The 24022-nt window shown below is 35.1% G+C and overlaps 1 protein-coding gene across 1 annotated transcript; it reads right to left on the reverse strand.

Moving 5' to 3' along the window:
* Positions 1-6722: 6722 nt before the first annotated feature.
* LOC144970946 (uncharacterized) lies at positions 6723-8200 on the reverse strand. The gene has a single exon (XM_078911152.1). The coding sequence runs from the start codon at positions 8097-8099 to the stop codon at positions 6984-6986; it is 1116 nt and encodes a 371-aa protein (XP_078767278.1). The 5' UTR covers positions 8100-8200; the 3' UTR covers positions 6723-6983.
* Positions 8201-24022: the final 15822 nt, after the last annotated feature.

Genomic DNA, 24022 nt, shown 5'->3' on the forward strand with positions numbered 1-24022 from the left:
ACTAATAGATTGCGCCACTAGATCGGAACCCTAACAACAAAATGACAGAGAAGCAGCTGGAACTGATTGCATCTTGGTGGGGGAGGGGGGGGCATCTTTACACGACGATAATAATATATCATATAAAATGAGTACCATGTTACAAGAACAACAATACGCACATTTCAATTCATGTAATTGACCGACACCTGTCCCTGGACCGACAGATGAGAACCGCTGGGTTATAAATCCTTCCTGGATATTTTGGAATGTACATACACTGTGTGACTGCATAACAGTCAGCTTGACTAGATTGTAAACATTTTACGCATTTATCATTTACTTAACAGGTCACGATGACCTATTTAATATTATAAAACAGACACGAAACAATTGATATTCCGGCGATGGGTGCCAAATTGAATAAGGTTGAATATATTATATTATTCTGATTATTCTAGACCACTTGAAATTCTTCTCGAAACCTCTACGATAATCAGTAGCACGAAAATCTCACACCTCCCAGCCTATGATTTTCTCTCCCCCCCACCATATTATCTCTTGATTTTAACTGTTTCTGTCGGCGGTTCTTTTTCATGTTATTCCAATATTCTTAAATCAAATCATATTTTTAAAAGAATTTTATTGGATGACAAAAAACCCTGACAAAGAGAGGTTTTTCATCAACGATACCGTCATTTCTCGTCACAAACTTAGAATACAGTTTTATAGGTCTAGCATTGCACGGGCACGATCTCACACTTATCATCATACTTACCCATCTCATTTCGACGATTTCTTTCAAAGTGCAAGTCATCATTATATTATGATTAATTTCCCAATTTCTCCCTGCATCCCGTTTTATCTCTACCTTTTTCGTCTTAAAGAACGTATTTTCACTTCTTTTAACTGGTAATAATACGCCCTTTGAGACCAAAACGGTAGAGGGAGGTTGCGACCACTTTTGGTACCATTTTATCTCCTGTGGTAGGAGTTAATGAGGTATCTTTCTAAGATCTCTTGTATTCGTATCTAACCACGTGGCTTCTGTACTTATCCTGGAATAATACATCTTGATTTTGCCCAGATCTTTGCTAGGATTATTTACCATGATGATGGAGGCGCATGGATGAGGGCACATTAGGGCTTTTTGTCTTTGAAAAATGATATTTTCCCTTTTCTAAAAACTTCGGGATTTTACATAGCGCACTATCCATGGAATGTTTTCCAACGCTTTACAAAGGATCCCAAGCAAACAGCAACATATTAACATTTAAGGACGAGAAATACTGCCTGTAAGGTACTTTTACAATTTTTATCGAGAGACAGCTCTTTCATCGACCAGGTACTCATTTTATACTTCATAGCGAGAGAATGTGAGTAAAGAGCTATTTATCTGGGATTAAACTTTGCCCAGCCGAAAGCGAACTCGAATTAGAGGCCTATAGATCAGAAAATGAGTTTCATACCCAAAGATAGACCACAACATATCATAGCTCCACGCTTAAGGAACGCACTTAGTCCTCGGACAAAGTCCTGTGAAAATTTATAATCTTCCAGGAAATGTCTGAAGACTGAGTTGTTCCGTGAGGCTTATTTTTCATGAAATAGATGTTGCTTAGATTTTGTTTTTGTATTCATGCTTATTATGTAGTATCGTGATTTTTAATTTTGTTGTTTTAAAACATTTTTATTATGTAAAGTGCCGCAGAGCACGATTAACGTGGATGTTTAGGCGCTATATAAATTAATTATTTACTACTACTTACTACTTATCTGTTGGGGTCAGACAGAGCTGCGACTCTCGCTGTGAGAAAATTATATAAGAAACTCCACAGGAATTCAGACAAAAATATCTATCGATGGCAGGTGAAGTTTGTGCATGTGGCATTGAGTTGAGAGTAGACAATACGAAATCCAATGCGTTCCTAACAGGCTACATGGGGGAGCATGTCACAGCGGTATGGCTTTTGCTTTGTACCCAGAAAGTTGTGGTTCGACTCCTCATCCTGCTGTGTGGCTCTGAGCAAGTCATCTCTCTCTAGCTATGCGGCACTGCACTGTGGTTGACGCCTGGGTTATTCTAGTATTCCCTGAGATTAGACCGTAAAGACAGATTTCCCCTTGGAGATGAGTACATGGAATATATGTAGCATTTATATTATTATTACAGCAGTGCAACTAAGTGCGGCATGCAGAAAAGCAAGGGAACGTAAAAGATCATAGTGAGCAGCAAAAACACAACAACATATACATATCAAACTGGTTGATAAACAGGTCGGAGGAAGAAATGTGCTTTAAGTATGTTATTTAACAAGACAAGATCAAGCAAATAAAGGATTCTGAATAGGATTGCTAAAATACAGAGTAGCAACAATAACCAGACAGAACGAGTAGTCCTTTAGAACCATTTGACCCATAGAGCCAGAGTTTATCTCGGTTTCTAAAGCGTGAAACGGACAATGACAATTGCTTTCTACCTTTTAAGATAGGACGCTATCGCAAAGTACTCACCGTCAGATCTATTAGACCCAGCTGCCCAATCAATTTGAGTGGACATGGAGTACTGTACTGACCCCTCAACCACTCAACCATTCTGAGTGAGACTTGGACTTTTATAGCGAGGTTGGAAAGATGCATAGAAGCTTTTGAAAGTAAATATTACAGAAAAATTGCATGCACCAAGAACAGAACAAATCAATACATCAGGAAAGCAAAGATTGATGCTGGTGTTGCATGGTAGCAGGTCTGCAAAAAAAAAAAAACAAAAAAACAACAACTGAATAGTCAGAGTTGCGATGCAATTATTTTTGTAAATTATATGAAAAGGATACGTCGCTGAATTGTGCCTGATCAGACTTCCCAGGCCAACCTACCAATTTTCAGGCGGGGGATTGAGAACATCAGGGAATGGACATGCCTTTGAATGCAGAAGTTGCTGGAGAAAACAATGAATCGGTTAAAATGGAAAAGGGCTTCTTTATCCCACACGTTCCTGCAACGACTAACTAGTTAGTGAGCAAGTGAGTGATCTTTGTGTGTCCTCCGTTTTAAAAGGATATAATGCAGGCGTCTGTCTGAGGCTTTAGATATCTAGCTGGGATCACGAGTAGATGTTTGCTGAGACTCAATCTCCCCAATTCCATGGTATTCTCGACAGACACATCAAACCAACAAATTTAAGACACACGGAAAACTTCTCTTCATTTTCATTTGATATTTTTTTCTTTTTATTAACCTCAGGAATAAGAGACACCCAATGTTTGTCGTTGCTTTGCCAGTTTAGGTTTATCGCCATCTTATACATACGACAATAAACATAGGCATAGGGATATTGACCTTTAAAAAAAACAAAAAATCATTTGATATTTTGAAAGAAGACAGTTTTCAGTTACTTAAAACTGTCCTCTGTTAAACTATTAAATGAAAAGTCTTTCATTTGTTATAATTTTGGTGATCTAACGCGGTCTGATGAGATTCTGATGACCTCCGAAGTGAATAAATTCTCTCTAGTCTCCTCGTATCACTTTTCATTAGGTGTTCCTATTCATGTCCATGGAAGTTAGAGCTTAGTCTTTTCTCTAAAAAGCACAAACAGGTAGAGTTCAGCAACGCCTCTAATCCTTTTAGAAATTAGGGAGCAAGCACTGGTATAATATATCTTAAACTATAATAAGCAACAAAAAGAAAAATAACAAAATATGAAAAAAAACCCAACAAAAAAAAAACCCACCCCCAAACAAAACAAAACATAACAAAACAAAACAAATAAAATAACGCATCGTTTTTTGAATGGGTGAAACATTTAAACCAAAAAAAAATTTGCCAGGTAACAATTCATTGTATGCGATTACAGACATAATACTATATGAAAATACAATATGTTCCGATATTAACGGTTCCCAATCTTTCATTGAAAAAAGCAACCTGATTTCTTACCTACACCAAAATGTATCTTTGTTTAGTAGCGGTTATGTCCACCTCTGGCATCGATGATAAGCTGTATTCTTTTACTCATGGAGCGGATGGATCGTACAATCATCTGTCGGGAAATGTTGTTCCATTCGTCAATGAGTATGTCAGAAGGATCGGCATTTTAAACCTTGTTCTTTGAGACGGTTCCTAACAGTCTGTTGGCTAACCTTCAGGTCATTCGCCACAATTCTTCTTGGAGTGAGTGGATTTTCATGATATTGGTCACAAATATTGTTGTCGTCAGCTTGGGTGATTTTTCTTTGTTTACCTCACCCTGGTAAGTCAGAGACCTTACCCGTTTTGTTGTTTCTTTGAATAAGGCGGGCAATAGTGGAATATGCTTCAACAGTCATGACGTCACTTCCCTCGTAATGAAGCATAGTACCTTAGTAACTGGTTCTAAACTATCGGAACAATGGCGGACGCCCTTATGAAATACTTCTCCGACGATCATAAAAGTGTATCCAGAGAAGAAAAGCATTCTAAATCTGATCATGTTTTGACTTTTATACATTCTGATCACATGACATTTGAAAACGTTCTAGCAAGCATGAATAATAAAAAGTACCGATTTTCTTTGTTTAGAATCAAGCTGCTCGTTGCTGGGCGGAGGTGACATCAGACTATTGAATCCTATTGCTGCAGGCAAAATGATCATCTGTTCTTTGAGTTGACCATCCAGCAACATGAAGTCTAAGTGCTTGGTTTCTCTGTGTATCAGACAATCGAGGCATGGTGGTGCGTTGGCGACGCGTTGATAAGAATTTGACGTTATTAAATCTTAACAAATTATCATTTATTCTTTGTGGCATTGCCATGCAAACAAGAATTGATATCTGTCCAACATAATGCATTTCTTAGCAATGCAAACATGACATTAGTTCTCACTTGGCGACCAAAGCAAATTGTGTGTATTAGCTCTTCACGTGTAGTGTGTGATCTGGACATGTTTTTTTTTCTTTCGCATATAGGATACATCAAAGCTTCGATAACCTCAGCATTTCATATACCAGTGGAAAGAGAATTGACTGTTATTTTTATCTGTTTTATTATTGTAATTATATCGCCTCGATGTTATAACTCTACAGATGATCAAAAAGCGATGCGTTATTTTTTATTTTTAAATTTTTTTTACTTAGTATATGTGACTGAACTCTTTGTGTTTCCTATGCAATGATATGACCAAACGATGGTGTGCAAACGCCATTTTATTTCATAATCTAAACTTTATTTAACTATTTTCAGTTTATGATGAAACCATCAACAACAAAGTCTAATGAATCCAATTTTATTCGGGTCCTTGATCATTGACCAGAGCATTGACGTCCTTTTGAAGTTTGTCGTCCTTGACCAATATATTCGAGGCGCAAAAAGTCAGTAACAGATCTAATGCTGATTCAATTCAGCGACGTATCCTTTTCATATAATTTACAAAAATAATTGCATCACAACTCTGACTATTCAGTTTTTTTTGCAGACCTGCTACCATGCAACATCAGCATCAACTATAATGCTGGGTCTGAGTAAGACATTGGGTTTATATGAGTAAACGCTACATTCTGGGTTTAAGTGATACTAAGCAGTGAACGGAAGACGTAATAAACAAAAATGAAAATAAACAGCTGAAAAAGTACCAAATTCCAATCGCGCTAAAAACCTTCTTCAGAAAACAATGGTTTTATTGTTCTTTTTTTTGGCTGAAGAAGGGCTTTGGGCCTAAACGTTCCGTATTTGGTATTCTGTTCTTTTTTGAAGCTATTATATTCATTTTTGTTTATCACCATTTTGGGTTTGTAGTAAATAGAAATTCCCCGAGGACCAAGAACGTCTCTTCTGCTTCCTTCCAATGTCAATTTTCTTCTCCATGATCCGTTGCGCACATGCTTTCGATTTTGGAGCATTTGGTTTTGCCCCGGCCTAGCCCGGGGCCTTTTACTCAGAGGAGAAAAAATATGAATGTATTTTAATTGGTTCTAGGAAATCTTTGCTTTATTACATATAATGTTTTGATACATCTATATCGTTACCATTTAAGTGTATACCCCCTAATATCTATTTCTCTATGGGACTGGTAAAGGGGCATTAAAATAGACGAGGAGATAATTATCTTTAGAAATCTACCCAGCTTGATCTTGCCTTTTTTCTCCTTACTTTGAATGCTTGTAACAGCAGATTAGAGTATTCCAACTTTCCAAATATTTTCCTTTTTTCTTACTGAATTTAAAATATCACTGCAATATGAATCGCTATGAAACCACAAAAGCAGGAAATCATATCATTACAAAGCACTTAATAAAAGAACACTGGCTGTTATGCTCTGACAAAAGATACATATATTATTTGTGATCTACTGCGAAAATTTGGTATCGTGCTTCTCATCTGAAAAATTTAATTTATAGACAATATGGCCAGAAATAGAAAATTTAAGATTTATGAAGTTTAAGAAACAAAACTTATTCACCTGAATTTATATCTTTATTCTAATATAAATTGTGTTACTTAAAATCAAATTTAACACATCAGGGTAATCCGACAAAATTATTCCGCATAAACCAGCCTGTCTTGACAGATTGATTTTTGGGATGATTTTTTAATTGTTTTTTTTTTCTACTTTATCTGGCACTGTTCCAAATACACCTTTTCAGATTTTTATCTTACACCAGTGGCTGCTCATTTAATTTATCCCATAATTGAAAGTGGTACGGTTGACGAGATTGTAAAATTGTGTAGATAAAACAACAACAATAACAACAACAACAAAAATGAAATTGATAAAAGTATCGCTTTTAATAATTTGGGGCGGAGCGGTGCCTCGAAGATTAATCTATTAGATCAAATTATTTATTTAAAATGACACACATAACACTCTTTGGTGATAGAAGTTCATACCAACGCGAATTCAGAAAATAAAATTATTTCTCCTAAAATTCATGTGAGTAAATCGGAAAACGGCTTTTGTAACTGAGAAAAAAGGCACCGAAACAACTGGAAAGGATGACTTTGACTTGATTCATTGAAGCGCCAATTACTCATTGTTCTATTTTAGACAAGTGAAACAGCTTTTTAAACTCTTGACGGTAGCTGGAATTGACGATGAGGTAGACGAATATATTGACAGACGAGTTTATGATCCCTGCAATGGCAGAAATATTTCCCAGTAATGAATATACATTGACATATTTCCCTCCAATGGACACCTCATCGAATATCTGTTTTGCGTAAACGGCAAGAAACCGTGGAATGTTGCACAAAGTCAAGATGATGGCAAGAAATAAAACCACCTTGACTAATCTGCTTTCTTTGCTGGAGAGATTAGATTTACTGTTCTTGTTACTGTCATCGTCAATGGCGCTTTTTCGAATTCTCGATGACGCTTGCAGACCGTATATCATCCAAACGACGCTAATGATGACAATTGCTTGAGATGGGATTGGAAGAACAGCGCCATTTGCAATATCGATGTAAAGCTGGATGTCATCCCGGTTGTCCCAAAATTCGACAGCCATCTTGTATTTTGTGACAATTGTCTTGTTATTAATTTTTACGTCTACAGGATTCCATACTAGCTTTTGTGAAAGGAATACAGGCATATGAACGGCAAAGTGGACAATATATACGACGATGATTGCGGCTGCACAGCGTGCGCGCGTGAAGATTTGCTTTACCCGGAAGGGGGATACCACGCACACGCATCTTTCAACGCTTAAAATTGTAGTTACCCACCCAGATACCAGATAACACGTGTCTCTATACCACCCAAACGCCATGAATTGGAATACGACAGGATTAAATGAAAAATGTGGGAAGAAGGCATCCCAGGCAAAACAGCATGTGCCTGCGAATCCCAATAGAGTCACCAGAAAGTCGGTAAACGACAAGCCAAATAAACCGACACTCATACTGTCCTTTAAGCGCAGTCTGTGGAAGATGATCATGTTGGTGATGTTACTGCCAATACCAAATAATGCTATTACTCCCCTTAGTATGAGGTCGACGTAAAGATTAAGAATATCCATAACTTTATCTGGAATTATTTGATTTGAGCTTGGGGTTGTGGAATCGTTTGACCACTTTTCGTCCATCGCTGTGGGAATTTTGACTTCCAATGTAAGAGGACTGAGTGAGTCGTTATGAAGTGACTCCATCTAGTATGCAACGTATTCTTTGATTAAGACTAAGTTTATATATTACTGGTACATATATTTATTACATATCAAGATTATAAACGTGGCGTCTATAACATTTAAATGAAGTGATTCTATAAAACACGGCTTATTTTATAAGCAAGATAAGAAAGTCTTCATTCCGTGGTAAATATTAATTTTGACATATTCTGCATTTTTTCCACACACAATTGTTCCAACGATAGTCAGATTAAATGGAAATTTGATAACTTTTCTTTTTTAAAAAATGAATTTCACATGTAATATCTTTAAAGGACGAAATGGAAAGATTGGGGGGTGGGGGTGAGGTGTGTGTGTGTGTGTGTGTGTGTGTGGGGGGGGGGTGCTGTCTTATGAAAGGAAACACAACCTCTGTTTGTAATGTAATGTATATTTAATTAACGTTTCGTGAGAACTATTAAGTGATGCGATTGTTGGCCCATAAGGTATTGTTTTATTTTAGCAATTTTTGTTGCGCAATGAAAATGGAAAAAAATATGCAAAATTGATTTCATCTAACGCAGTGAACACAGAACGAAGATATGTTTCAATTACCCCATCAGACTACATATCTGTTATTGCATTTTTAATGTAAAAGGAACTGTACATAGAAGCAAAATGTGAAATGCATTCCAAGATCACAGATTGCAAAGTAATACCTCGTAATTATGGCATCGATTCTTTAAATCGATGAGCATCTCTTGACATCGCATCAGATAATGATTTCTCTTAGATGTCACTTTACGACAAATTTGTGACTAACGCCCAGCGCATTAAGATGACAGTATTTAACCACTTAACTGCCGTACTCTGGAAAGACACGTATTGCAAAATTTGGTCAGAAAACTCGTCCATCAAAATCGATCGACCTCGCGAGGTCCCAGGTTTTAGAGCGTTTACCAAGATGAGGGCCATTTAAATCAATCGACATTTGAGAAAAAGTTTTCTGGCCAAATTTGTCAATACGTTTCTTTACAGAGCACGGCAGTTAACTGGTTAATATGACGCGTCTAATACTTGAAATGCTTTTTGACACTTGAATAAGTCAGAAAATATAATGATCGGATGACTTAATTTACTTAGATATGTCTTTTTGTTGTAAACGTAAAATCAGCTTTGGTTTGAAGCTTACTATAGATTGTGGCTTTTACTATCAACACCCGCGGGTAATGCTTTTATAATTCAGGTGTTGTAGTATTGAAAATATTTTGATGTTTATTTTGTTCTACTTGCTCTGAGGCAGTATTACAGGAACCACGGGAGGCAGAATGCTTAAAAGCCATAATAAAAGGAAAAGGGAGAAATCCCCTAGACCTTTTTATTTGCAATCATTACTTATTTGGAATGGAGGAAGGGGCAAAATGCGTAATTGGCAGACATCCCAACTCAAAGGCAAACGCTCCAGTTTCAAATCGGGTAGAATCGGTTTACCAATATTTCAAAAAAACATTTTGCTCATATATCATTAATCATTTGGTAGATGGAATTGATAGATTAGACGAAAAGAATGTTACGATTGACTCGCATCATAATATGATATATTATACAAATTGCAGCAAGTAATTGTTAGTTTCTGGCCTTTGAAGACTATGGCCAGTTTCTTTAGGAGATTCGTATATAATTCAACGCATTTATCAATCAATATTTCATACGTTTTGAGGGTTTTAGGCTTAGTTTTAATTTCAAAAAAAAAAAATTTCCTTAAGCATGACGAAAAATACAAGGCAATTCAAATGCCGAACTACTGAAATGTTTTCAGAAAAATAAGCTGATAATTATAAATCATACAAATTAGAAATTGAAGTACCATGTCATATTCTAAAAACAGAAGTCTGCAAAGGAATTCTAAGCTTTATCAAAAATCTTGAAAAGTATAAACACCGATATACACTCTTAAACAGGGCACGGCAAGACAATAAACAAAAATACTGTATTTTTCTTTCAATGTTTGCCTTGATATGTTTGATTAGGAAGTAAATGCCAGCTACATTACTGTTTGCAGCCGCGGAATCATTACCCTTCATTGTGACGTAATGGAAAATTGGGTTTGAAACATCTTAACCTACTTTTACATCTATCACAGTAAATGGCATTGCAATCATGATCTGTTCTTGTCTAACCATTATTGTAAAACGAAATATGTAATAACAGGAAAATCCAGTTCGTACTTTTAAAAATAGATGGTGTCATTTTGTATAATGTAAATAAAAGATGAAACTGTCATCTGTGGAAACAATTTTATATTGGTCGTGATAAGAGCAGCCTGAAGGAAAGTAATAGTGAGCCATGACACATAAGGATGCATCAACACAACGCTATTTGCTTACATGGTTCTCAGATTCATACCAATGACTACGTGCTAAGGTCAATTCAAGTTATTTAAAAGAATGTTTCATAATTTCGGAGTTCAACACATTCTTAGAAAATAATTAGTTCAACAAAAATCTTGTCACCAAGAGGCAATCCTAACTGTACAGTGTATTTTTTCGACTTTAATTTCGATCCAACACATGGCTTTTGACAACGTTATTTAAAAGAATAAAAGACAAAAAAGAAAAGAAATAATATGAACCCAAACTCAGACTTAAGAAAAATACTATGACCTTTTCTAAATACTTACCCATATTAAATCTAAAATCGACACTCACCCCCCCCCCCCCCCCCCCCGCCGCCAAAACTATCAAGAGTTTTTACAATTTATTAGATATATAAAATGGTAACAAAGTCTGAAATAGATACATATCTATATAAATAATATTATTTTATTGTAATATATTGCTTGAATGACACAAGCATGTTTGATATTTTTGAGTTAAAAAAGATTATATGCATTGTATTATCTATCGTTTTAATATCTATTACTTAAATGTGTGTTCAAATATTTTCACCGCCTTCTTAAAACCTGAATATTGACAAATCGACTCTCATGGTGCCTTCGTAACTTATTCTAGACAAGTTATTATCGTTTATCCAATGCGTCACATATCAAGTCACTTAGAATTCAAAGAGTTGATACTACTGGCGGGAAACCGTTCTCTAGTCTTAGGAGTGCATGTTGGCTGTTCAGACTTATTTTAGGTCTCATTGACATCCGACTCTTTTACGGACTATGCAAATTTTACACTGCAAAATAATCGATTAATGTAATTCTGATTAGTTTGATTATAAAAAAATGCTTTTTTTTCAACATTTGGATAACACCAACATAATAACCTGTTTAACAGAACGCTCGCTTACATCAATGGGGACTTGCCACCTGTCCAACATGTGCCCATCGTGATCAAGAGCCCGAAACTGCAGATCATCTAGTTTAACGGTGCGTTGTGACGAAGCTTTGCGACGGGCACGAGTGTGGTAATGAGTTTGCGTTCCGGATAGATCGTCATAACATTGTAGTGTGAGTACCATTAGAAGCTGCTACCAAATAATACCACGCAGATGGTCGATTTAAATATTATTTGACGTTTGTATCAATGTCAAAGAATGGGAGTGACGGCCGAAATGTCATTTTGCCTGTCAATATTTAATTTAAACTTCTACTGATTCCAGTCTTCGTTGATTACAAAGATGAACTTTATGTGCTCATATTTCGAAATATATTCTCAGAAATGAGTCAGTCGACAACCTCCTTGTGGTGCGCGTCAAAACGTGAATGAACCATTTTTGAAGACACCCAATAACATATTATGTACAATGTTATAGATTCGTCAATTTGTGAAGACAGTAAGCACTGAACAACATTCATCAAGGATTGATAAAACGTATTTAATAAATTGGAAAAATATCACAACTTGATAGATATATCAATCAAAGAGGTTTATAGAATTAGACAATCTAACACACCCACACACACATACACACACACGCACACACACACACACACACACACAGAGAGAGAGAGAGAGAGAGAGAGAGAGAGAGAGAGAGAGAGAGAGAGAGAGAGAGAGAAGTGGAAATTCTTTGAAGCGTAGATAAGGAAGCTGAGGCAATTCAAGACACATAAAAAGGCAACATGAGAAAGTTGTAAAGCAAAAGTATCAGTATGCAGATAAAGGAAGCCCTTATATCTACACAGACAATGTCGGAAAAGTAAAATCTACTCACAGCTGCTGGAATTCTAAAAAAGAATTGGAATTAGCATTTAAAAAACGACGCTTATCAAGAGAATGTATATCATGATGTTTAATACTTTTTGTTATTCTAATATTGAACCCAGGACATGGCAAGCAACCTTAAGTCTTCAGAAGAAAACTAAAGGGACAAGAATGCACAGACGTTATTAACACACAATCTATATCTAGGATACAGTACTGTTGAAAACTGAAGATCAAAGAAATCAGAGTAAGAATAACACCCAGAGACATCAATATTAACACTAAAATTTGTATTGTATAGACACGAGTGTGATCTGCTCTCTTATGCGGCTATGAATAGTCGAAAATTTATAATGAATCTAAATTTAAAATTGCAGCTGCAGGGACGTGTAACTTCAAGTGATGTCTAACATCGTGGAAGGATAAAGTAATATAGATATAGCTAAATAAATTTGTATTCTTCTATATATTGTTAAGAAAGACAACTATAATCTAGGTTATCGGGATACGACATGGCATTTCATGGTCAATTGGACAGATAGATTGTTATAGGTAAAACAGTACTTATAGGAAAACTAGAATAGAGAAGGAGGGAAAAAATAGGAAAGACATCGCGAAAGGCCTCAGGAAACAGTTTGTGAAGTTAGGATAACATACCATACCATTCCCTCTATTCATCTCCGTGGGCAATCCTTTGAGGGTCTATCCCATAGGAAGACTGGAATAATCCAAGCACTGACTAATATCCCAATAGCAATGATCGCAACATTAGAGGATTTAGGTTTAAACATAGTAACAAATCTATTGAATAAGATCATGACAGTGGTAAAATTCCAGATGATTTATTAAGGGGCGGTTTGGGTCTTTTCTAAAAAATTTAATAACCTATATTGGGCGGTTTTAATCATTCTGTATCATCAATATAGGTTAAAAAACAACATTTATGGTGAACACTTTTAATTATCTGTGTTCATACCCATTTTGCGATCTAATTTGGGGGTCTGACATAAAAAAATATAACAATCTTGTGGCAAACGTTCCACAAAAACTAATGAAGGAATGACCTCCATATTCTTCTCTCTTGTCAACATTGTACCATGGTGTGTCACCATAGAGAGATTTTACGGCTTTAGCTTATGGAATTTTTATTAGAACATTACAAAGTTGAGAATCAAAATGTTATGACAAAATTGATGTAAAAAATTCAGATTTAGGATTATAATTTAAAATTCACAAATCTTATTAAAAAAATCTCTCTATGGTGACATAATACATTATCTCTGTGATAACTGTGGAATTTTTCAGACAATTCCATTGAATAGATTCTGAGTAACGTTTGACACAGTTTCCCATACGCTTAGAAAAATGACATATTGAGAAAATAGCAAAATGGCTTCCCGTTTTTCACACATTTCTTACTACCTGCACCATTTTCGACTGTGTATTTCGTGCCTTTATAGTCTACTTTAAGAATTTGGACTTCAATTATATTATTTCTAAGATAATAAAATATCATTTTCCACCAAAATCTCAAAATCAAATTTTTGAAGGATTTTCCTAATAATTAGACCCAAACCGCCCCTTAAAGTCAGTGTTTATAGCACTTTCAAAGTCACCAGGGGCCACTGAATGTGAGTTACACCGAACGATTAGTCTTATGAGTCACTTCACAAAAATTCCCTTAAGAGTACTAATGAATAGAATGAGGAAAAGTCTAAAACCAGAGATATCAGGAACTCAGTTTGGATTTGTCCCTGACAAGGTTACAAGAAATGCTATTTTCACATTATCAATGTTGATGGAAAGATGTATTGAAGTCCAGAAAGACCTATTTATCTGTTTTATTGATTACTCAAAGGCATTTATCAAGGCTAGACATGGTGAATTATTTAATATTCTTGAAGGACTAGACATAGATGGAAAAGATCTAAGAAGTATTAGAAACTTATATTGGAATCAAAGTGCAATCGTCAGGATTGAAGGAGAATTCAGTAAATATAAACAAATTAAAAGAGGTGTTAGACAAGGATATGTTTTGTCACCAGACCTTTTTAATATCTACAGCGAAACAATTATTGGAACTTTAAGAATAGTCCAGGCATTAAGATCAATGATGAGAATATCGACAATATAATATATGCAGATGACACAGCACTAATCTCAGAATTCAAAAGAAAATTTACAATTACTCCTTGATAAAGTAGTTACAGAGAGTGAACGTATGGGTTTATATTTAAATGTAAAGGAGAAAAATAAACCCAACATGTACTTAATAAAGAGAAACGATAAAACAAGTTAAGACATTTAAATATCTTGGATAAATAATAACTTCAGATGGCAGATGTAGCACAGAAATAAAACGAAGAATCGCAATCGCTAAAGATAGTTTTAATAAAATGAGTCTAATTAAAAAAAAAACACAATATCTCAATGACATTAAAACATAGGGGTTTGAAGGCCTATGTATGGTCAGTATCATTATATGGCTGTGAACGTTGGACTATTACAGAACACATTAAAAAGAAACTGGAGGCAGCAGAGATGTGATTTCTTAGAAGGATGTTAAGAATTTCATGGACAGAGAAGAAAACTAATGAAGAAGTGTTAGAGCAACCTGAAATAAAAGGTTATTAATTCGTACAATAAGAAAAAGACAAATGCAATTTTTAGGGTACCTAAATCGACATAAATGTATTAATTGAACATCTTGCTCTCACAGAAAGATAGAATGTAAAAAGAGTAAATGTAGACCAAGAAAAACATATTTAATAGTTTAAACAGCTGGGTGACAAAGAGAGAGAGTAGAGTAATATTAGTTTTCTGAGGTTATCTGATCAGAGAGACGAATTGCCCACCATGATCACCGATGTCTGGCACAGATTTGGTACGTGAAGAAGAAGAAGAACCGCAGTGCAGCGCCTCAAAGTGAGCTAAGGCGAAGTGACTAGCTCAAGGCCAGCCAACGAGAGGGCGAGTCGAATTCTGTACCTTTTGGGTTCGGAGAAAAGACTTTGTTGCTGTGCCACATTGTCCCGAATCAAAAGATCGCAAATACACATCAAATCATATTTTTTCTAACTTTGGATCCGTGAATGGCCCTTCACCCTATCACCCCCCCCCCCCCCCCCGTCTTATACGACTTTGGTCCCATAATGCTGTTCAATGACTTTCATCTTCTTTGGATAACGAATTTTTCGATAATCTTTTCTACGACAACGTGGTCTATAATTTGTTTACGTTCACTTTGTGTTCGACTTAAGTCCCTTACAGTCTTCATATCTGAATCTACATTTGAAACCCCATGTAAAGCGCTTTCACCCCGATTTAATGAATGCTGCATTATACGAAAGCTTAATTTGTTAGGTTTTGTTATCTTGTGTTATTGCATTCGCCATTATAAGCTTCACTCTGACATTGCTGTAATAAACAAAGTTTTGCTTTGGCTTGAGAGTATAGCAATGAGCCTGCAATAGTTTGGGCTATAAGACCTGCAAATAAGGAAAAAACCAAGTAGTACCCATAAGCCTGGTTACTAGCGTTAACATCAATGGCAATCAATGTAAGACTAGCACTTCCTCAACTGGCACAAGCAATGTTGGTGCGTGATATGTGTCAAATTTGACATTAACTTTATTTTTGTTTGTTTCTCCATGTTGACTCTGTTGAACTACTGTGATCTATTCTCCACGATGGTTGTTGAGATGCCAATGTCATTGGCTAATTTCAGTCCATAGCTCATATTTTGTTATTTCGACACAATTTTGTCATTCCAGCGCCAGTAGAAAGGAAGAAAATGGGATTTAAAAAAAAAGATAATTTGGATTTACAATTAAAAGCACACGAAGTAAGAGACAAAGGGAAATGGTCAAATCCCTAACAGATGTAGATTCCCAAAGTACACTATCAGTGTGCTAAGTTTGAGATCACCTAAACGTCTCATCCAGACTCAAGCACAGAGTTCACCTCTAACAGAAATCTGCTCAAATAATATTTACAAATCGTTACATTCAAAATAATAAATGTAACGGCAAATAACAGTAACAGAGACATGATTTAAAACGAAAAGAATATAATTTCCAAAAACAAGAATTATACATTTGACTGTTTACCCCAGTAAAGGACTCTGACCAAGACAAACACAAAACCAAGTTCTCTCCAAGACAAAGACAAAAAGCAATTTTAGAAACAACAGATATAGGGGAATAGGAAAATAGAATAAATGCGAGGACAAATGACAAGTAGTTTAATTTGAGCAATGACCAACTTTTGAGTCAAATAAACACCTTATCAATAATTTAAAAACCCCAATTTGACCAAATTGACCCTCCAAAAATCGGAAATATACTTATTAGATTTATATAAGTAGCAGGTCTGTAATGTATAAAAATATTGGCACTTGAGAGAAAATTTACCCCCCCCCCCCTTAAAAGTTACCACAGATCCTAGTCAAATACATGATTATTCCCAGAAGGCAACATCTAGGGAAAACACAGCTCCACTCCACCGCCAACCATGGCAGGTTAAAAAATCTCACCCCAATTATGAAATATTCAATAGTTTGGTAGAAAAAATACTGCTAACCACTTTATAATTACAGAATTACAGTCTTTACACAAAAGGGCATACAATCCGGTCCGAATTCCTTGACAAATTAGATGAAATAATAATATGTAGGAATTGTGTTACACTACTGCCTAGTAGTGACGGGCGTTGACAATGAAATTAGTGCTGGTTTGTAAAATCATAGGAAAGAAATGAAAAACCAACAAGAGGAAAATGATCATAATGTAGTAAATTTAGATTTATTCAAATTAATGGGAAAAACAATATCATGAATTGTAGAATATGGCAAAATAAATAAAAGCAATGAAATAGTGAGGAAAAATTAAAGAGGGCATGGCATCACCGAAGTTGGTGTGTTTTTAAAAATTATTGACAAATTTCAGGTTTGAATTACTCGAGAATTATGCAAGATTTCATCAAACAGTTTTTTCTCCATCTATGTAGAATTTCTTCAAGTTTTGATTGATATAAGGTTTAACACTGTGCGCCTTTTGGTAGCTGAGTTATGACCTCATCATTAGAAAAGGGTAATTTGACATAAATCGTAATTTATTTTGGCTCTGTCCGACATGATTCTCGAAACTTGACAGACAACTCACTGAAACATTGTCTTCTCAGATGAAGTAACCTTTAACGTGTCCGGGCATGTGCACAAACAAATCTATCGCTTAATATTCGGACGTGATGAATTATTATTGTAAACTTGATGCTATTACGAATTACTATTTATGGGCGAGGTGGAATAATGTGTGTTAGTTTTATGTACGTTGGGGAGCATAATGTCTTATTTTTTCTTATACTGTCACTAATAGCGCTAATAATATCACTAATACGCAAGTTGTCATGACATCCAGCCTAATTCACAAACATTTCGTAGGTATTAATCCTAATCGCTCATCTTAATCCTATGCTTCAAGTATATTAATTTCTCTGCATCAATTTTTATTTTTTTTTCTCAGAAAGAAAGCGCTCTGCAAACCACACATTTCCGCACCTCTTAGAAACAAAGAAAAACTATCAGAAGAGAAGAGACGGAGGCATAGCTTACGTTGAGGAGAGAAAAAGAAATGGAGGTGGAACATGCTTTCCGCCAAGCGGTATTACATCAGCGGAAACAGGAGCAGCAACAGATAGGAAGTCATTATGAAACAAAATAATTCAGTCTAATAAATAAATGCGAAACAATTTCTAAGATATTCCATTCCTTTCTTCCTTTCTAAAGCGTTATAAATGAAAACACGTGGAAGTCAGGATGTATATACAGGATTAGGATTATTACTTACGAAATGTTTGTGAATTAGGCTGGATGTCATGACAACTTGCGTATTAGTGATATTATTAGCGCTTTTAGTGATAGTAAAAGAAAAAAATAAGATTTTATACTCCCCAACGTACATAAAACTAACACACACACACACACACACACACACACACACACATATATATATATATATACATATATATAATATATATATATATATATATATATATATATATATATATATATGTAATAAAAACAAACACCGCGAAATAATAGTGATTAACTTTTTTTTTTTTGATAAAAGGAGCTATTTATAAAGTATTTCAAGTATAATTATGATCAACTTCTACAATATTGTATCGAGCATTCGCTCTAATCAGGATGAGAGCGGATGCTCGATACAATATTGTAGAAGTTGATCGTAACTATACTTAATAAATATTAATATATATACACATATAATTTTCTCACAATAGATTACTCTTCTAAATTTGAGGGGTTATATGTTAAGTATTTAGATGATAGATTGCAGCACCAATAAGTAAGGCAGATCAAAAAAATTACTATGACAAGATATTTTAAGTCTAGATATGCATATAATTTGATTAATCCCCCCCCCCCAGCCCCCATCTCAGTGAGGGCATCATTTTGTTCAATTTTTGTTGCTCAGGCGTCAAGTTAGCTCCTCGGAATCCAACAATAGTATGTCTCATCGATGGAAATGATGTGTATCCACTAATGGAAACATCTTCCAGTGTGTCTTATTCCTGAATGAGACAGCGTCATGTCGTCTCCCTGACTCTGGTCCACGCGTATGCGCAACAATACAGTTTGGTAGAATCAAAGACTGATTCTTCCTTTTATATCCACTAAGGACTTCTCTTTTGTTATATTTGAGTCCAGAAATGAGACGAACTGTACCGTCTACAAACCTAATGCAGTTGTCACCTTTAACTCGGATTGCCGTAAATAATGTCTCTGGATTGAACAAGTTGTGTTGTATGGTTGCTAGTAAGTGTCTGTATGTAGTATAAATGTGATTTTCCACAGCTGATATGTGGCCAATGTCAATGTGAAATTTTCGAAATAAAAGGAACGATGTTCTGAAGCCTGTGTTTGTAAGTCTTCGAAGGAGGATGTCCAGAGCTCGGAAATTTATGTCGGTTGACTGTCACCACATTATGCTCTTCGAACCTCAGGACCACTGCAAGTCTAAATGGTTTATGGGAATTGGACAAATAGAAATATGTAAGAGAGGAATTATCACAGCCTAAACTGTATGAAAGCCATAATGTAAAAATACGAACTAGAAACCCAGACCAATCAAAGAGTATGCAACAAATTGATCTTTTGATTTTGACAGAATGATGAAGTTCATACAAATCCGGACTTATCTTGGGTGGAGTATTGGTCCCCCTTTACTTGTATACTGTGCGGCCTTGTGGTATCTCACTCGCCTTCGGAATGGAAGGTTCTGGGTTCAAGTCCCGCTCTGAGCGGCGCATAGTTGAGACCTTTACTCACATTCTTTCACCGTACTCAGGTGTGAAATGAGTACCTGGCCGTTAACATTTTTGTCTCTGTCGGAAAAAAACCCCTGTAATATTGCCTAACAGGCGTCATGTTTTGTCCTACATGTTAAATGTTCTTCATGGCTAGGGATCCATTGAAAAGCGTTTTGATCACCTCTAGTGGGTATTGCACTATAAAAAAAGCTCATGTTTTTTAATCCTGGTGTTTTCCTCAACACCCCACATCTTTGATATCACTTCCAACCTTCTACGCCATTTTTACATTCTTTATTGACCCCATTAGTTGGTCTATAAACTAAGGGTGGAGTATTTTGATTTCTCATGGTGGAAGAAGAGGTGACAACTAACATTTGAGAATATCCCTCATGGCGGGATCCTTTGCTTGTCCTCGGATAAGACATTTAGGTGATGTAAAATAGGCACATTGATTGATTGCTCATAGAATATTCTGTTCCCCTTTTGAACTTGCTCCCCTTTTCTTACTTTTCTTTGGTGCTTTAACTTCATTTTTACAACTTTTATCCTACTATCTTCCTTTTTTACAGGCGCTAAAATGAGTTAAAATTGTTTCAAGCGCCTAAAACTCCAAAATAATATACCGAGTAACAAACCAACTTTATAAAATATAAGGCATTTATACCCCGAACTGGCCAATGGCTACATTCAATAGCCTAACAGAAAATATTCTTCATACAATTTATATTTTACATCAAGATGTGGACCAATTTGTTAGACTTTCAAAGCGACTCTGTAATCAAGACGTCGGGACCGAAAAAAATTAACATGTTATTTGTTTGCAGGCAACCTTTGTCAAAGAGAGGCAGTGTCATGAACTTGACCAACTCCTTGTTGTCTGCAATGAACACTATTCACTAGTTGTCCTATCGTCTGGTGAATATTCTTCACTCTCCGTGAACGTATCACCGATGGTCTCCCTTTTCTCCTCCTTCCCCCCTCCCCGGATTGTTTTATCTATCATTCTATCTCTCACTCTCCCTTTTCTTCCTTCTATCTTCCTTCCTTTATTCCTCTTTCTATCAAAACGGATTGGTTGAGGCTTGTCTTGGAGACAAACGCTGACTAAAATCACAAGACTAAGTCAGTAACATAATTCATTCCGTCTCCAAGCCTTGAAGGGCCGAGATGTAGCTTAGGACGAGAAAGAAGGAATACACAAAAACATTAAAACTTTATGTATCAGACTGGGCCCGTATACATCTTTAGAGGCTCCTGGTAGACCCATACTGACGCCTGACACAGAATACGATACTACCTCTTTACCCAGCCAACGGACTGCCAATTGTTACATGATGTGACGACTTATTTGTGCTGCCCTGTCAACCACGGAACGAGTGCTACCCTATGAGGGAGATTCACTCATAGACCACCACCACTGATCAAAGTTAAAGTTAAGACACTGAACGCCAAGACCCATATATATTACCAACAGAGGCAGGATGAAAGAACCCCGACTCTTTTTTATGTTTGTTTGTTTTGAACATACGTATTTGATTCGTAAATTTATTTATATAAAATCTCAAAACCAATATTCCTCTTAGCGTGATTCATAAAGAGTTCTCCTGATCCTCCTCCTCCTCCTCTTCCTCCTCCTCCCCCTCCTCCTCCCCCCTCCTCCTCCCCTCCTCCTCCTCTTTCTTCTTCTTCTTCTTCTTCTTCTTCTTCTTCTTCTTCTTCCTTTTAAGTCTGTAACTTTAAAATTTGAAGATTCCACTGACCACAGTATTATTCTTTCATTGGAGATGTGAGGCTATTCCACTGTCTTAATGTCAATGGTATGAACGAGTACAAGTGGACATTTACTCTTGAGTGGGGAACAATTAACTTGGATGACTTTCTCTTATTTGGTTGTTTAACACCGAGGGGTAATTTAACTTGATCGTTTAGGCCTTTGCAGAATATTTGTACTTTGTTACTTCTCTGTTGTAGTGGTTCGAGATTAATATCAGTTTCATGTTTTTTATCTTTGGTGTTTTGATTTATACATTTCGCTACTCTGTTTAGTATTTGTTCGATTTATTGGATTTTGTATAACAATTATTTGAAACTCTCGAATGTACAATTTGGACATGCCAAATGAATGTAAATATAGTAAATTATACTACAAATTTTGAATATGACACTTATTTATGTATTAGATATTTCTTTCTCAACATTATCAATTAATTGACATTGAATACTAATTATATAATTGATAAATTGAATCTATGCATAAAAGTTACAAAGAGCTTTTTAACGTTTTTAGAACCTATTAGCTCTTAAAAGATACGATACGATATTCTTCTTCTTCTTCTTCTTCTTCTTCTTCTTCTTCTTCTTCTTCTTCTTCTTCTTCTTCTTCTTCTTCTTCTTCTTCTTCTTTTCTTCTTCTTCTCATCATCACCATCGTCATTATTATTATTATTATTATTATTATTATTATTATTATTATTATTATTATTATTTATTATTATTATTATTATTATTATTATTATTATTATCATTATTATTATTATTATTATTATTATATATTATTATTATTATTATTATTATTATTATTATCATTATTATTATCATTATAATTATTATTATTATATTATTATTATTATTATTATTATTATTATTATTATTATTATTATTATTATTATTATTATTATTATTATTAATCCTAAATGATTATTCGTGTCATCAAGATTTTATGTTTGCAGTAGCAAACGAAGGGAAGTAATTTAGAAGCTTTTGAAAAAAAAGAATGATCACCTTAAAACCCGGTTGCTTCTCTTTGTTTAAAAAGACAAGGCCGCTGCAGATTCTTCAATGGTGTGAATATCAAAGTTGGCAAGTATAACAAAAAATGAAATAATATTGAATCGCGACTTAACGACCAATAATCGTGTCATGACAATATGCAGAAGAATACACCATATAAGCCTTTACCTGTTTCATAATTTTGAACTTATGATGTCTTATATGTTTTGAATACGACAATAAACATTTATGACTAGAAAAAATACATTGAGCATTTTACGATTCTGATATTATAATATAGATTGTTTTGTTTGTTTGTTTGTAGTTGTAGTTGTTGTTTTTTTCAATACTAGTGGAGAACCCACACTATTTGTGCTGAAATATAGACTATGACGAGCAGGCACTCATTTATTATACATGTTATACTTCTGTATTGTGGAAATTATCATAGATAAAGATGAATCTTTTGAGCCATCAACGATCACAATCGGTTCGGTAGGTGCGCGCAAATGAATTTGGCAATAGATACTGATTCCTCTCACGAGTCAGAGGATCCATACACGCTGTTTATGTACTCTCACAAAAGAGGACGCAGGCGCTTCCTTTCGTATATTATTAACACCTCTATACACAATAAAATATGTAATGTATGAAGACTATGTTCGAAAATATAACGATTTGTACATAATTTAAAAATTGGTAATTAAATTGACAAATAAAATAAACTGAGATAAAGATTTATATTCTTTGGTAAAAATATAATTTTAAATGCAAATGTTTTTATCCTACCTGACCTCCATGTCATATAACTATACTTCACCTTATTTTTAAACAACCTTCCCTTTGAATTCATTAAAAAATTAATGTAAACTTTTCTTTCAACCTTTGCAACGTAGCTACTTATCATAAAAGCTGATTGATGTGATCTTCAGTACTCACTTCTCTAAAGAACTTACGCCTGATGACCACATTATTCCACTTCTCATATTATCTATATTTTCGAGATTTATATCTTACTCTCGGGACTTTGTGGAGCACTTCACTAATTTTGATCAAGACGCCGGAGCTTCTATTGTAACAATTGCCAGTTGAATCACTGTTACTATTTTATCAAGCTCGAGCCTGTCAGAGGAAAAACTGCAACCACTTTCAAACTGGAAGTAGAACTCAAAAAGTCAGCTCGCAATTTAATACTACCATCATCTCAGCAAGATCGCATAAGATACGTAATATCATCATATTATCATTTGTAACTGCGATAGCCATTCATTCAATTAAATATCATTTTGTTCTTTTTAAAAGTAACCACTAAATTCTGGAGGCCTTATTGATCGCATCTATATTTTATAAATAAATCGAGTTAGCTCTTGAACGCTCATCAGACCATTCATCAGACACTACACATTATATCTCTGTGAGGACTTGAATGAAATTAATCAAATAAAAAAAACCTTTTCAGTGTCGCTCTGTTCTTTTTACTCTCTCTCTCTCTCTCCTCTCTCTCTCTCTATCTCTCTCTCTCTCTCTCTCTCTCTCTCTCTCACACCCCCGAACGCCTGAAAAGTAGTCATAATCAGATAATAAAGCATCGATTTTGAATTATCTGGGTATTATCAAGGTCATAGTTGATTAGTTGGTGACAAACCACGATCAAAGGTTTATCGCATGTTTTCATGCTTTTTAGAAAATTAATTTGATCGTAAAAATAAT

Source organism: Berghia stephanieae, chromosome 4, assembly GCF_034508935.2.
Source record: "Berghia stephanieae isolate SIO BIC M18660-M18661 chromosome 4, UCSD_Bste_1.3, whole genome shotgun sequence".
NCBI lineage: Eukaryota > Metazoa > Mollusca > Gastropoda > Nudibranchia > Aeolidiidae > Berghia > Berghia stephanieae.